This window comes from Saccopteryx leptura, chromosome 3 (genome assembly GCF_036850995.1).
Source record: "Saccopteryx leptura isolate mSacLep1 chromosome 3, mSacLep1_pri_phased_curated, whole genome shotgun sequence".
Taxonomy (NCBI): Eukaryota; Metazoa; Chordata; class Mammalia; order Chiroptera; family Emballonuridae; genus Saccopteryx; species Saccopteryx leptura.
The window spans coordinates 117,866,661-117,882,845 of NC_089505.1; the positions used below are offsets into that span (position 1 = coordinate 117,866,661).

At 47.5% G+C, this 16,185-nt stretch overlaps 1 protein-coding gene and 1 pseudogene across 3 annotated transcripts in view; both read left to right on the top strand.

Annotated features, from left to right (window-relative positions):
- The window catches only part of KDM4A (lysine demethylase 4A), a 47,009-nt gene extending 32,878 nt beyond the window's left edge, over nt 1-14,131 (top strand). For all 3 annotated transcript variants that reach the window (XM_066376073.1, XM_066376074.1, XM_066376075.1), the window contains 9 exons: nt 634-838; nt 1,268-1,344; nt 2,037-2,092; nt 4,329-4,437; nt 4,752-4,937; nt 8,823-8,993; nt 12,266-12,385; nt 12,669-12,761; nt 12,889-14,131. In XM_066376073.1, the coding sequence (XP_066232170.1) occupies nt 634-838; nt 1,268-1,344; nt 2,037-2,092; nt 4,329-4,437; nt 4,752-4,937; nt 8,823-8,993; nt 12,266-12,385; nt 12,669-12,761; nt 12,889-13,029 (1,158 nt within the window). In that variant the 3' untranslated portion in view covers nt 13,030-14,131. The remainder of the gene's footprint in view (nt 1-633; nt 839-1,267; nt 1,345-2,036; nt 2,093-4,328; nt 4,438-4,751; nt 4,938-8,822; nt 8,994-12,265; nt 12,386-12,668; nt 12,762-12,888) is intronic.
- LOC136400049 (ubiquitin-conjugating enzyme E2 D2 pseudogene) lies at nt 6,906-7,439 on the top strand (annotated as a pseudogene).
- Nucleotides 14,132-16,185: the final 2,054 nt, after the last annotated feature.

The window sequence follows — 16,185 nt, forward strand, 5'->3', positions numbered from 1 at the left end:
ACTGAGTGGGGTTCAGAGTTTTGTGAGTGGCTTAAGCTTAAGGTTGACATATTTCTGGGTGCCATCCTTGGAATGTGGTGATAGTGCCATCCAGCGGCAAAGCCAGCAGATATTCATAGACAGATGTTTGTCGAGAAGTACGTGGACGTAATGTTCTTCCTGAAGGGTCCCCGAGCGGGAATCGCAGGTTGGGCTGCAGCTCAGGTGACCTGTGGACATGGACCACAAGAGGAAATCAGTGCTGGCCCATGGGGAGCACCTGCTGTGGGTGATCTCCCTGGGAGGGGCCTCCATGCGGTGCAGCACACAGGGGAGCCCACAGTAGCAGCCTTGCTAACATCGCAGTGCATTTTATTACCACTTTGTTTGGGAAGATTGAAATCCCAGTTGCCTCTTACCTCGCTCCCTTTTCGCAGTTGTCCCCTTGGGGCCTTTATTTGATGCTGCTGTGAGAAATTGAATTTGAGTCGTTAGAGGTAACTTCAATTAGCAACTTGGGGATAATGGCTGTGCACCGGGGAGCTGTAGCCATAGTCGTATCAGTAAGAGAGCCAGCTTCCTGCTGATGGAGCAGGTGAAGAGCCGAGAGCACAGGCATGTTCACTGAGGTGTGCACTTGTGCTCTCTCCTTAGGTTGAGTTTGGAGGCCTTAGTCAGAACTGTGGAACTGCTCCAGATTTAACCCCCCAGAAACAGAGGACCAAGCCATTGATTCCAGAAATGTGCTTTACCTCGACTGGCTGCAGCACAGACATCAACCTATCCACGCCTTACCTGGAGGAGGATGGCACCAGCATTCTAGTTTCCTGCAAGAAGTGCAGTGTCCGGGTCCATGCCAGTGAGTGCCTCACCCTTTCTCTGCCTCCTGTCGAAGGGGCCGTGGGTCTTCTCACTGGAAGCCCTTACCCCCATTGGCCTCCCCACTCCCCCAGCGCAAAGATTGCTTATGTGTCCCTGGGGAGATTGTTGTGATGGCGTCTGAGTTTCCTCTGGCTCCGGGGTCCGTGCTTTCCTTGTCAGCTCTGTGCTCTCCTTGGTTCAGATACCAGAAAGAGACTAGTTCTCACTACTCATTAGGTGTTTGAACCAGTGAATCTACAGTTTCTGGCTCTGTGAGGTTGAACCCTGCGGGCCCTGACTCTAGAATTCAGGGGTTTCTGTAAGATTTGGTTGTAACTTTGGGACATACTATATGAAAAAGAGCTATAAATCTTCCTTCTGACTCTGGCCTCTGAGTCTAATTTTCTCTCCTTGGTATCCCTGTTAGGTTGCTATGGGGTCCCCCCTGCAAAGGCCTCAGAAGACTGGATGTGTTCTCGTTGTTCAGCCAATGCCCTGGAGGAGGTGAGTGCGTTCACACTGTTACTCTGTTCCCTGTGAGACTTGGAGTTTGCTCAGGGCCAGACTATTTCCTGTGGACTTCATATCCGGAACAGTCTGCATAGGGCCTGGTACGTCGTGATCAGAGAGTGAGGACTGTCAGAATAAGTCACCATGACAGTGAGAGTGGTTACTGCCCACCTGTGGCAGGGCATGAGTAGAATCTGGAAGCTGTGCTTGCTCCGTGGTATCAGGACCAAGCAGAGGTCCTCCTGTAGATGAACCATAACCCCCTTTTAAGAACTTAGCCACTGAGTTGGAGCACCACAATGGGGCTCAGATGGTTCATTTTATAGTTTTCATCACCCCCATACCCCTCCCCCCTGAATCCTGGCAGTACATAGGTGGCAGTCAGAGCCCTGCTGCAGTGCCTTTGGTCCGAGCAGAGTGTCATTTGTGACAGCTTATAGTTGTTATTAACAATAACAATGAAGAGTATTATGTCAAGTGAATACTTGGTGCACTTCAGCCCCAGGTGGCCTCTCCGTCTTCCTCCAGAGGAGTTCTGGTTATAGGGGCTGCATAGGCAAAGTCCACATGACATTTGGCTGCTTTCTTATGTGGAGACTACAGTTGCTCAGAGGAAGTCAAGGGGAAAGCAGATGGGGTGTTAATGAGTTGGTGGTAACCACTTTCCTCCCCTCCCTTCTTGGCAGGACTGCTGTTTATGCTCATTACGAGGAGGAGCCCTGCAGAGAGCAAATGATGACAGGTGAGTTTTCCGAGCAGTGCCTCAGAACGTGCAGTTCTGAAGCAGCGTGCAGAGGCACTCGGAGGGCAGTGGCTGTACATCAGAATGACTGATGAGGTTTTAGAAAGCACATTCTTTGGAGCTGGAGTAGTATTTCCAAGACTAACATAAAAGTGGGATGCCAAGGAGAGCCAAGAAGTCCCAGTCCTTTCCAAGGTCATCTTCCCCTCTGAGGCAGATGTAAGTAATGTCCTCCTTTTGCAGGAGCTAAGATGGGCTCTCAAGGGTGTGAGGATCCTGTCAAAATGGTGCGGAGGCTTTGTGGGCTGGAAGTGAGGACAGTTACCTCGTTGGCTGGGGCTAGGGAGCACTCTTCTGCAGGCAGGCTGTCCCTGGCTCAGACCTGCTGTTTGGAATGAGGGCAGTTGTTCTTGAGGAGAGAATGGGACATTGAGCAGAGCTCACCAAGCCTACTCACTATTGAGTCAAACCTACAGAAGTTTCTGGGCACCTTAGCTTAGAGGTGGGATTCTCAGCTGTCAGGCAGCTCATTTTTACTGAGCTGAGTCTTTGTGCTTGGTCTTGGCTTGCTTGTTCTGAGGTAGAAACATAAAGTGAACAAAGTTTTTGCTCTGGAAGAGCTGGCAGTGTGGGGTACGGTACACACAGGTAGCCGAGCAACCAATGGTCAATATCCTGCTTCCAGCTAAAATCCTTTGGGAACGCGGAGCTATGTTCTGTCCGGCCACCCACCTCACAGGAACTCTTCCTGCTGTTCCAGATAGAGGGCCACTCTGCCTTCTGCTCCTACTCCTTCAAAGGCACTTGCTGATATTACTTGAGGTCATCGTGTTCCTCACGGCTATAGGATAGCGCTATTAAACTGCTTCTGTATTTGCAGTGGAAAGGGCTCTGCTTGAGCATCCCACCTTAGTTTATAATCGTTGTTCTGCCCGGACGGCCATGCAAAACAAATCTGTTCTTACTCTTGTAGTAGCCGTGTAAATATTACAGATAGCTCCCGGTAGCCCTAACACAATCTAGTGTAGGTTGTCACCTGGCCTGACTTTCAGTGCTTTCACCATCTTAGTTCTCCTCTTGGGGCATGACAATTTCCTGTAATGTACAGAACTTACTTTAATCCTCTAAAGCAGTGGTCCCCAACCTTTTTTGGGCCACGGACCGGTTTAATGTCAGAAAATATTTTCACGGACTGGCCTTTAGGGTGGGATGGATAAATGTATCATGTGACCGAGACAAGCGTCAAGAGTGAGTCTTAGACTGATGTAACAGAGGGAATCTGGTCTTTTTTTTTTTTTTTTTTTTCTGAAGCTGGAAACGGGGAGGCAGTCAGACAGACTCCCGCATGTGCCCGACCGGGATCCACCCAGCACGCCCACCAGGGGGCGATGCTCTGCCCATCCGGGGCGTCGCTCTGTTGCCACCAGAGCCACTCTAGCGCCCGGGCCATCTTTTGCTCCAGTGGAGCCTCGGCTGCGGGAGGGGAAGAGAGAGACAGAGAGGAAGGAGAGGGGGAGGGGTGGAGAAGCAGATGGGCGCCTCTCCTGTGTGCTCTGGCCGGGAATCGAACCCGGGACTTCCGCACGCCAGGCCGATGCTCTACCACTGAGCCAACCGGCCAGGGCCGGAATCTGGTCATTTTTAAAAAATAAAACATCGTTCAGACTTAAATATAAATAAAACGGGAATAATGTAAGTTATTTATTCTTTTTCTGCAGACCGGTACCCAATGGCCCACGGACCGGTACCAGTCCGCGGCCCGGGGGTTGGGGACCACTGCTCTAAAGATGTCCACTGAACAGACCTGTCAGAATAAGTGGATGCTTGGGCCAGATCTTAACAAATAAGCCTGCTGTGGATGAGGGGAGCAGAAGGGAGAGGTCATTGCAGCCCCGGGGAAAGGTTTGAGCAAAGGCCTGCAGGGGAAAGCTGTGATTACTGGCAGATGGGGGCACAGTTGGAGATACTTTGAGGAAGCACCTAGCACTTAAAGTAAAAGAGGTCTAGATAGAGCTCTCTAATTTATTCTCACTCCCCGAAACCTGCCACACTTAATTAGCTCTGCTCATTTTGCAACAGATTGTGAGCAAGTTAGTGTTGTAAGCAGTTCAGCCCTGTGCTAACCCAGGGCAGTGTGGGGGGACCTGTTTCAGCACCATCTGTGGGCCCTGTGAGATGAGAAGGTCACAGGGTATTGAAGCCAGAGGTGACTGAGGCAGCCTTTACTTTTTGACAGGTGGGTCCACGTCTCATGTGCTGTGGCAATTCTGGAAGCAAGATTTGTCAACATTGCAGAAAGAAGTCCAGTGGATGTGAGCAAAATTCCCCTGCCCCGCTTCAAGCTGGTAAGGACGACAAGATGGGCTCACAGACTCTCTTTCGTTATCCTGTTTACAACTCTCACGGCACTTTGGAGGGCAACCTGTGCTTGGCCCAGCAGCCAGCCCTTACTTTTGGGTTTTGTGATACTTACTCTCTGGTTAAAAGTACTTAATGAGAACACCAGTAACCAGACATGAGTTTCAGCATAGGTGTGTGTGCCTTCCTGTCTGGGAAGGAAGTTGACTCCTGCTTTGGTTTGGCATTTGGGTAGGGGAGTGATAGAGGAGACTGCACTGGTAGGTCCTGGACTCACTGGCTTGCTTCCCCTGTGTTGTAGAAATGTGTCTTCTGTAAGAAGCGGAGAAAAAGAACTGCTGGCTGCTGTGTGCAGTGTTCTCATGGCCGTTGCCCAACTGCCTTCCACGTGAGCTGTGCCCAGGCGGCAGGAGTGATGATGCAGCCAGATGACTGGCCTTTTGTCGTCTTCATTACCTGCTTTCGGCATAGGATTCCTAATCTGGAGGTGAGGGAAGCTGCCATTCTAGAATCCTCCTGACAGTTTGCAGGATCATTTTCTCTGCCAGCTGTTCGTTGATTGTGTCAGCAAATATTTCCTCAGGCATTATGCTTTATGGAGAGTGCTAATGAGTAAAGGATTGAGAAGTGGCTCCTGTCTATCTCTACCCCCTGCCTGGTACTGCTTAATCCAGTGGTTCCAAACTGCTTGAGGTTGATTCCTTCTGACTATCTGTTTACTTGTTTGCCTCTCCTCCAAGATAAACTCCTGGAGGGTCCACATTTTATTAATCTGAGTATCTTTATACTTAACACAGTGACAGGGACATAGCAGAAGCTCTGTGAATGTGAACTGATGGGGAAAGCTCCCAACAGTTAACCGTCAACCACCATACAGTGGAGATTTTGTTTTCTAAATGTTTGAAGCTCAGAGAAGGATACATGTAATTTTAGCTGGGGGAGTTATGGAAGGGTTTGGATAGAACAGAGGTCCCCAAACTTTTTACACAGGGGGCCAGTTCACTGTCCCTCAGACCGTTGGAGGGCCGGACTATAAAAAAATGATGAACAAATCCCTATGCACACTACACATATCTTATTTTAAAGTAAAAAAACAAAATGGGAATGAATACAATATTTAAAATAGAGAACAAGTAAATTTAAATCAACAAACTGACCAGTATTTTAATGGGAACTATGCTCCTCTCACTGACCACCAATGAAAGAGGTGCCCCTTCCGGGTGTGCGGCGGGGGCCGGATAAATGGCCTCAGGGGGCCGCATGTGGCCCGCGGGCCGTAGTTTGGGGACCCCTGGGATAGAAGGTAGCATTTGAAGTGGGTCTTAAATAGTAAGTAGGAATTGTGAGGCTTCAGAACAGAACAGACAAGTCTCAGAAAAATGAATATGCAAGACTGGTTCTGTGATCATGGTAGGGATGATACTTGAAGGGCAGGCAGCTCCAGAGGGGGAAGGCTCGGGACTGCTATTCTGTCATTAGATAAGAACTGTCCTCATATTATGATTCTGAGCTACATTTTTTTATTTGCCACACTGGTGGATTCAAGAATTGAAGGAATAATAATTTGAGGCAGGGAGACCCATTAGTGTAGGAGAGATGTGAGGTCTGAAGTGGGAACACATAGGTGGAGCTTTGGGTCACAACTAACCCTTTTTCTTTTACCATTTGGGATCATAGAAAAGTCCTTGTTGGCTGAATGGATTTTCCTCTTTCACAGAGGTATTTTTCTGAGCATGACAGGGGATTGGGGTGGGGTAGGGACTTAGGAAAAGGGAAAATAATCAATGTAAGAATGAGATTCTGGACTGACCAGGTGGTGGCGCAGCGGATTGAGCGTCAGGCTGGGATACAGAGAACCCAGGTTCGAACCCCCGAGGTTGCTGGCTTGAGCCCAAAGGTCACTGGCTTGAGCCCAAGGTGGCTGGCTTGAGCAAGGGGTCACTTGCTCTGTTGTAGCCCCCCAGTCAAGGTACATATGAGAAAGCAATTAGTGAACAACTAAGGAGCTGCAGCGAAAAATTGATGTTTCTCATTTCTCTCCCTTCCTGTCTGTCCCTATCTGCCCCCCTTTCTGTCTCTTTCTCGGTCTCTGTCGCGCGTGCGCGCGAATGGTAGACCCAGCGCTCGGGCGGCCCCACCCCAGCGGCATCGCCCGCTGTCTTCCCGCGCGTCCCTCGGTCCACCTGCAGCAGGCAGGCAGTCCCTTTGGCTGTCCGACTGAAGGCGCCAGCCGAGCCCGACGCATGGGCTCTTGCTCCTAGCGGAGGGATTTGCGACGGCCTAAGAGGCGGTGCTGAGCTAAGGAGGAAGAGGCCCCTTCCGTTGTGGCGGCGGCGGCGGCTGCTGCTCCGAAGGCAGCGCATAAAGAGGCCGGACGAGCTCAGGAGCCGAGTGGGGCTCGGCCCTCCGTCGGTCCCGCCTTCTAAGCTATCTTCCTTCGGTTGACCCTGCGATCACCCTGCGATCACCGAGGCGGCCTCGTGCCCCCTCGCCTTTTCCCCGTCCCTCCCCTGTCCCTGTCCCCGCCCTGGGGGCCGCCGCCACCCGCCTCTCAGGATGGCTTTGAAGAGAATCCACAAAGAATTGAATGACCTGGCAAGGGACCCCCCCCCCCTCCCCCCAGCACAGTGTTCAGCAGGTCCTGTTGGAGATGATATGTTCCATTGGCAAGCTACAATAATGGGGCCAAACGACAGTCCCTATCAGGGTGGAGTATTTGTTTTGACAATTCATTTCCCAACAGATTACCCCTTCAAACCACCTAAGGTTGCATTTACAACAAGAATTTATCATCCAAATATTAACAGTAATGGCAGCATTTGTCTTAATATTCTACGATCACAGTGGTCTCCAGCACTAACTATTTCAAAAGTACTCTTGTCCATCTGTTCTCTGTTGTGTGATCCTAATCCAGATGATCCCTTAGTGCCTGAGATTGCTCTGATCTACAAAACAGAGAAAAGTACAACAGAATAGCTCAGGAATGGACTCAGAAAGTATGCGATGTAATTAAAGAAATTATTGGATAACTTCTACAAATAAAGATCGAGGAACTCTGAAAGAGGAAAAAAAAAAGAATGAGACTCTGGAGAGAAAAGCTTAAGATAGCGTGAGTCCTGGCTCTTGTAGGGAAATAGCAGTTTTGTTATGAAACAGGATAGTGATTTTTGGATTACTAGTTGTACTTCACATTCTTAAATGGATAGCCATAGATTGCTACTGCTGTCAGGAAATGGGGGGAGTACTATTGAGTATTTATTTTATTTACTGACTTTAGAGAGAGGAAGGAAGAAAGAAACATTGATTTATTGTTTCACTTATTTATTCATTCATTGATTCATTTCTGTGTACCCTGACCAGGAATTGAACTGGCAACCTTGGTGTATTGGAACGACACTAACCAACTGAGCTACCTGTCCAGGGCTGAATATTCCTTTCACTAATTCATTTTCACGTATTTATGGGCATCTATTACCTGTCATGAAAGAAACAAATTTATAATATATCAGATGGGGAGAAGTGTAATGGATAAAAATAAGGCAGAATAGAGGAGTGGAAGAAGAGGTCGTAAGGACCAGTGTTAGTAAGTTGACATTTGGATGTGAGGGAGTCAGCATACAAATAATTGGGGAATAGCATTTCAGGTAGCGGAAACAGCAGTGCAAAAACCCCAAGGTGGAAACACACTGGCACACATGCTCAAAGAATAGCAGGGAGGCCAGCATGGCTAGAGTGCAGTGCTAGGGCAGTTTGGAGGGAGTGGACATGAGGCCACAGATTCTCTGTGATCTCATTTGCATCAAAGGTGAGTTAGAATAAGAAGGGTGATTGAGGGTCCCAGAGATGGCAGGGCCCTTACAGTGGAGAGCCAATTGTCTTATGCAGCTGAGGACATCCAGGGAATCTCAATCTTTGTGCCATGAGGTAGAACTAGTGTTAAGATCTGTATGGAGCATTGTCTGGGGACCTTGGGCCTCAGATCATCTGTTGAATGTCTACTTGGATGTGTATCTTAAATTGTGTGCGTTAGTAGGAGCTATATTTGGACAGTTCCTGACAGCACATAGGGAAGTCACAAAAGTCTGTTTAGGGAGTTCAAGTAAAACTAAGTATGTTATGAAGACAACTATCGACTAGGAAAAGGGAGGAGCTACCTTTATGCAAGAAAATGTAATAGTAGTTTCTTTACAGTGTCCTGGCTGGGGTATAGATATCGGGAAAGACCTGTTTCAACTCCCATCTCATACTCCTCTTTACTATTCCATTCCTTTGCTATCTTTTCCCTGGTAAAGATGATCTAGTTGATTTTGGGCCTCGTGTGCTAGACCTGTCAAGCCAATGTGGGAGTAACCCAAGCCTCTGTTTTTTCCAGCGTGCCAAGGGGGCCTTGCAGAGCATCACTGCAGGCCAGAAGGTCATTAGCAAGCACAAGAATGGTCGCTTCTACCAATGTGAGGTGGTCAGGCTCACCACTGAGACCTTCTATGAAGTCAACTTTGATGATGGCTCCTTCAGCGACAATCTGTATCCTGAGGACATAGTGGTAACTTCTGAAAGGAGCTGCTTGGGCAGTTTGGGACTGGGATATTTCTAGGTCTGGTTGGCAGACTGGTTGTGGGCCTGCCTTTCTAGTCAAGCCCATGGTTTCATCAGTTGGTTCCCAGAACAAAAAGAAATCTTTACATTGGTCTTTCTGTGCAAATGAAATTATGTGCTGCTAGGGTACTGTGCTTCCTCTAGAAACTCATATGAATCAACACATTCTGCATTTCTTTGAAACATGCTTATATTTCAGTTTAAATTACCCTTGAAGGCATTCTACTGGAGTGAGAGAACTCAGGCTTTGGGATCAGGCCCATGTGCCAGTACCAGTTGCAGTGTTTAGTAGCTGTGTGAATTTGGGAAAATTATCCAACTGTCTTTTCTACCGGGCCCTCTTAGTAGACATATGGTGTTGGCTTTTGGTTCTTTCTAGAGGAAGGCTTTCGGGCTGAGCTGAAACTACTTGGACATACCCTGGCCTGCTTATCTCATCAACACCTGAGACACATGGCCCTGCCTGGACCCAATCCCAGGTTTCCTGGCTCGGTACAGGACTTAGTTCAGGTTTCCCTACTCTCTACCCTGCATTTTCTTCTCTCTTTTTTTTTTAATGAATTAATTTATATTTATTTAGATAATTAATTTTAACAGGGTGACATTGGTCAACTAGAGTACATAAATTTAGATGAATTAGACTCCAAAGGCAAGGGAAGTAAAAGCAAAGATAAATAATTGGACTACTACAAACTAAGAAGCTTCTGAACAGCAAAAGAAACTGACAACAAAACAAACAGCCAACTAAATGGGAGGTGATTATTTTCAAATAGCAGCTCAGACAAGGGGCTAATATCCAAAATAAACAAAAGAACTAAAAAAACTCAGCAACAAACAGTCCAATAAAAAAATGGGAAGAGGACATGAACAGACACTTATCCCAAGAAGAAATACAAATGGCCAATGGATATATGAAAATATGCTCATTTTCACTAGCTATTAGAGAAATGCAAATCAAAACTACAATGAGATACCACCTCACCTGTTAGATTGGCTATTTTCAACAAGACAGGTAATAAGTGTTGGAGAGGCTGTGGAGGAAAAGGAACTCATTCACTGTTGGTGGGAATGTAAAGTAGTACAACCATTATGGAAGAAAGTATGATTGTTCCTCAAAAAATTAAGAATAGAACTACGTACAATATGACCCAGTAATCCCTCTACTGGGTATCTACCCCCAAAACTTGAAAACATTGGTACATAAAGATACATGCCTTTTATTGTGTGAGACTAAGTATCAGGGTAGTGGGGTTGAGCCACTTTTTTTTTTTTTTTTAACAAATCAGGTTATGCCACATTAGCAACATAGTTGCTAAAAGTACATTCATTGGTTATAAGGTAGTGAAGATGATAGTAACAGTATTGATGACAATAAAATAGCTATGATTTATTAAGCTCTGCAGTATGCCAAGTACTTTATATCAAGTATTTCTGTCTCATACCAGCTCTGAAAAGTAGGTGGTATATTATCTCTTAATCTATGGAATAAATGATCTCCGGAAGTTACTGAGGACCCCAAAGAGCCAATGTATTATGGGTTATTTCTATTAGTATTTACTCTATTAGAAATTAAAAATTAATTGATATAAATAAGCCATTTTTAATGAAAAATAACTTCATTTTAAAACAAAAAATACTAGCAGGAATGCCATTTTTAATTTTGCAAATATCTTAAATGTTACATCTCCATTCTGTTGCAATTTATTGTTTTGGTTAAAATATATGAAAATTGCCTGACCAGGTGGTGGTGCAGTGGATAGTGCTTAGGACTGGGATACAAAGGACCCAGGTTCGAGACCCCGAGGTCGCCAGCTTGAGCATGGGCTCATCTGGTTTGAGCAGAGCTCACCAGCTTGGACTCAAGGTCGCTGGCTTGAGCAAGGGGTTACTCAGTCTGCTGTAGCCCCCCGGTCAAGGCACATATGAGAAAGCAATTAATGAACAACTAAGGTGCCACAATGAAAAACTGATGATTGATGCTTTTCATCTCCCTCCTTTCCTGTATGTCTGTCCCTATCTATCCCTCTCTCTGACTCTTAATCTGTCTCTGGGAAAAAAATAAAAATAAAAAAGCTTTTAAGAAATATATATATGAAAATTCAGTCTCAGACATATAATCGGAAAGGGGGGAATACTTTTCAGATATTTGTGGTTCTTTTTCAATATTATACCAAAACTCAACAAGTGGTGGTAGTTTTTTAAAAGTTAGCTACAGTGTGGAATCTAAACAGGTCAATGGACTTCACATACTCTTACATTCAAATCCATTGGCCTTTCTGCACTGACAATGCACCTATGTGTGATTTTATAACATTATACATATTGGGGCAATGGGCTGTGTAGACTTCATGAATGTTATTTTTTTAGTGAGCAAGAGAAACACATGGACAGGGACAGACAGGAGAGAGATGAGAAGCATCAACTCATAGTTGTGCAACTTTGGTGGTTCATTGCTTGCTTTCTCATGTGTGTCTTGACTGGGGCTGTGGCAGAGAGAGGCTCCAGCTGAGTCAGTGGCCCCTGGCTCAAGCCAACAACCTTGGGCATCAAGCCAGTGACCATGGAGGTCGTGTCTGGTCCCACGCTCAAGCTGACAACCCTGTGCTTAAGCTGATGACCTTGGGGTTTTGAACCTGAGTCCTCGGTATCCCACGTCAACGCTCTACCCACTGTACCACCACCTAGTCAGGCTAAATTTTCTTATATAGTATCAAAATCATATATTCATTTGTATGACTAATCTTAGAAAAACCTTGAAATTTTGGGAAGCTTCAAGCTCATATTGGTGATATAATGTTCTTCAAATTCTAATTTTTGCTTGAAGCTTAAGATTTTTATCAGTGGCAGCTCAGGTTTGTTTGTTTGTTTGTTTGTTTGTTTTAGTGACAGGCTCACCTTGTTCATTTTCAAGATGTCTGCCAATAGCCAAGTCTGAATAACCGTAGTTTGTCATTCAATCATTTTTTCAAATAAAGCTTATGTACTATGAAAAGAGCAGATGCCTCAACCCACAACTCAGTTACACAGTCTTTTTCCTCACAACTCAGTTACATAGTATTTTTCCTTAAGATTACTATCCTGCCTTGGTATGTAGCAAAAGTATCTTTTGGGTATTTTCATAGGAGCAGGAATTTGCCCTGGTCCATTCTTCCCTGACGTAGATGGTTATCACCATGCTCAGGTGGACCTTCCTTTCACTCTTCTCCCTTATTCCCTCAGAGTCAGGACTGTCTCCAGTTGGGTCCTCCTGCTGAAGGGGAAGTTGTTCAGGTGCGATGGACAGACGGCCAAGTCTATGGAGCCAAGTTTGTGGCCTCCCATCCCATCCAGATGTACCAGGTATCCAAAGGTTTATGCTGGGGGTTGGGGAGGTACTTGATTAATTCAGTGCTTCTTCTTGGGCCAGAGGTGTGTCCTTGCTCTTGGGAGAGCTCAGGGATCAGTAACAATTCTTTCAGAGCTAGGGGCTTCCCTCTGTCCAGTCTGCCAGATGTGGCTTCAAACATGGCACTCCTTCAGTGTTCTGAATTCTTCCTGTGAATATAGGAAATTGCCTCTGTGCATGGTGGTCCAGGGAGAGAGTCAGGGATATCTTAGCCAAAGGCCTCTGTTTCCTTGGTAGGTGGAGTTTGAGGATGGCTCACAGCTTGTTGTTAAGAGAGATGACGTGTACACGCTGGATGAAGAGCTTCCCAAGAGAGTCAAGTCTAGACTGGTGAGTTTGGTTTCTGTGTACCCTCAGTTCCTATCTGGGAGGGAGGGAACAAGGCAGGGATGTGCCCCTTTTTTTCTTCCAGTGGTTGGACACAAAGTACTCATTTGACTTGCCTGTTCTTCTGTAGTCGGTAGCCTCAGACATGCGCTTCAATGAGATTTTCACGGAGAAGGAGGTTAAACAAGAAAAGAAACGGCAACGAGTTATCAACTCAAGATACCGGGAAGATTACATTGAGCCTGCACTATACCGGGCCATCATGGAGTAGGTGCTTCCAGGAGCCAAGAGATTCCCGGCCATCAAGGCGAGAGCACTCTGGAGGTTCCACAGTACAGCAGACATTTGGAACTCTGAAGTCTCTAAAATGAAGTTTTAAAATGCAAAGCAATGAAATAACCAACCCCATCATTTTCTCACCCACCCTCATTGCATTCTCCTCTAGTGAAGGGACAAGCCGTTCTTGGACACATGGCCACAGCCGCTGAGCTCCCAGCTTAAGGGCTGAGTAGTGGAATGCTATGGCTGCATTGTCTCTATTGGGGTCGACTATTGCTGGCTAGACTGGTTGCCCTATTCCTTTCCTAGGACTTAGCTTCCTAAGGATCACCTGCACCAACCAGGAAGAGGTGCTGATGCTTGCCCCTCTCCCCTCCCCCTTTTGTATTTATGTGTGTGTGGGTGTGTGTGGGTGTGTGCGCGCGCGTGTGGTCTGGACCAGCTTTTGCCAGCTCCTGGCCTTTACTTTCTTCCTTGCCTATCCAGGGCAAACAAAATGTGAAATTCTGCCGTCAGCTGAGCTGAATAAGGCCCCCTGGGGTTGGTTGGAGATGGATGTGTCATCTGTCCCTTGAACTGCCTCAAGGGCATGCTGGCAAAGCTGCAGTATTGAGATAATGCCACCTCTCTGCCCTCTCTTGAAGAAGATAGGGGTAACATGGGTTACCCACATTTCTCTAGGCACAGTGTCCGTGTGGCACCGTATTCAAGGGTGTGGTGGGGCATACCATGAAGTGGGATCTTAATGATGGAAGCAGGCAGAGCCTGGTGGGTGATTCTGTTAACATGAAATTGCAATCATGCAGGGGCTGGGAGGGTTAAGATGAATTGGGGCCACTGGTGGCCAGGGGCAGGTTTGCCTCTGGTCTGGGGATGGGAGGGAATGGATTTGAGGGGCGGGGTGGGACTAGAGGGCAATGCTGAAGGGGTTAAACAGGTTTTTGCTCCTCATGAATTTGTTTGCCTGGGCCCAGGATTGAAGGGCTTCACACCTGTACCCTGTGTATACAAGAATCAGATTTATAATACTTTCCTGTTTTTTTGTTACGTATGAACGCTATAAACCAAATTATTTTGAAAACTGGTGCATCACCTTGTCCTTAGCAATGAAGTGTGTTGAGCAGAGGATCCGGCGGTGTCTATTCCAAGGAGCCCAAGTGGCCCAGGGTCGGGCTGGGAGTATATCTAGAGTCACAGGCTCTGAAGCAGGGCCATGTATTTTAAGAAGACTCAGTCTGGAAAGATTTAGGAAGCTGTCCTAAAGAGATGGGTTCCTTGTCAAATTCTGGTGGTGGTGTAGCTCTGTATTAAGCCAAGCATAAGGACAAGGGGAACCAAGGCACCTTCTTTTGCTTTCCCTGCCTTAGAGTTTGGAAGGAGGAGGTAATAAAGGACAGACCAAACGACTACTCAGCCTGTAGAACAGAATTTGATCTTTCACTTCTGACCTACTTCATTGAGTTGGTCAAATTTATCCCAAAGTCTGTTCCAAACAAATTGTAGAACAAGCATGAAGGGAAGAGAGTAGATTTTAGGTTCTCGAAGAGCAAGGGACTTGACCCCCAGGATCCCAGAGATATCCCAGTGGGGTCCTGGAGCTTCTCTAAGCTGTCCTGCAGTTGGTGAGAAGCTTCTCTGAAGTAAGACCTAGTTCCTATGCCTGATGGTTTCTTGAGGTCCAAGTGGATAGGAGTAGAGCAGCAGCAGGCTAGGAAGGGGCCAGTGAATAGGTGCAGGACTTGGGCACAGCAGATCTGCGCTAATTAGTCCCTGGTTGGCTAGGCATTCCAGTTCACGGCCTTGTCCAGGTACAGGAGAGGCTTGGGTCAGCCCAACACTTCTCAATGCTTGTGTCCTGGGGTTTGGGAGGTGGCTACTTCCTGGTATCATTCTTGGTTGGGTGGAGGGGGTGGAGCAACAGGTTTCAAAGATACTATAGTATGCCAGCTCCCTCTTGGGTTAACAAAGGGAAGCTGGGGGTTTTTGTGTGGCATCCAAGGATTCACACTGGATCACTGGGTAAGACTGAGCAGAGGCAAGCCTTAATGGATTGGTGAGCCCCGGGAGTACGTATCTGGAAGAAAGGAACACTTCCTCAGACTTGGCAGGGTCCCACTACCTCCACTGATTCCCATCTTCCCTGGAGCACCCGCAGAGCTGGGAGTGTTGGTCTGATCCCAGCGTATTTCTTACCTGTTTATTTAGAAACTGCATGTTTTATTTTGGTCAGCCTAATAACCCTGGCGAAACCAAAGTTTAAAGAGGTAATGAGACTATTTAAATCACAACAGGCAGTTTTCTCCCCCACTGCCTACCTTTAGTCAGAACAGGCCTTAGAGGATCTACGCCAGCTAAGAGGCAGGCTCCTCGGAGAGGTCATTTCGCTAGGTCACACTGCTCTCCTTTAAGGTAGGATCTTTAGGTTGGCAACCAAGGACAGCAACCTGACGGTTCCTCTTCTCATACGAGAAATTACGTTTTAAATTGTCTCCCAGGCGAGTGCCTGGGCTCAGTTAATGGGATGAGGGAGTAGAGTGGGAGAGAGCTGGGAGCTCCAGGGCTGCAAAGAGTAAACGGGATAGGACGGGGGCGGAGGAGTAGTCCTGTCCTTGGGCAAACATTTTTTGCGAGACTGAAACTCGTAATACCGAAGCGCAGCCTGGGAACTCGGTCCACTCTTGCCCCGCAGGATTGGGCAGTGTCGCCCTAGCCCCTGGAGGTCCAAAACCTTGGGACTCGGGGAGCTAAGTGGCAGCGTTCCCTGGCGTGGAACGACAGTGGCCACCGGCATATTGCGCCCGGGAGGCCCCTATGTCCCCCGCACGAGTGAAGAAACGGGCTCTGGAGAGGCTGGGTCATCCCGGCGGACAGCAAGCCCTGTTGGCATCCCGAACGCGTGCCACCTGGAAAGTGAAGCCAGGCCAGGAGGAATCCTTAGGACGTTGTATATACCTCTGTGAACCGAGGGCTTCTGCACTGACAGGCTGACCAGGACCGCACGACCCATCCGCAGCTCCACAATTCCTGCAGGAAATTCGGGGTTCCTTGCCATTGGGCCACTCGGCCTGTGCCCGCCCACTGCCTGTAGCACAGTTCTGCATTGGTCAGCCTAGCGACCCGCTCGGCTTCCGTGTGCCGATTGGCCGCG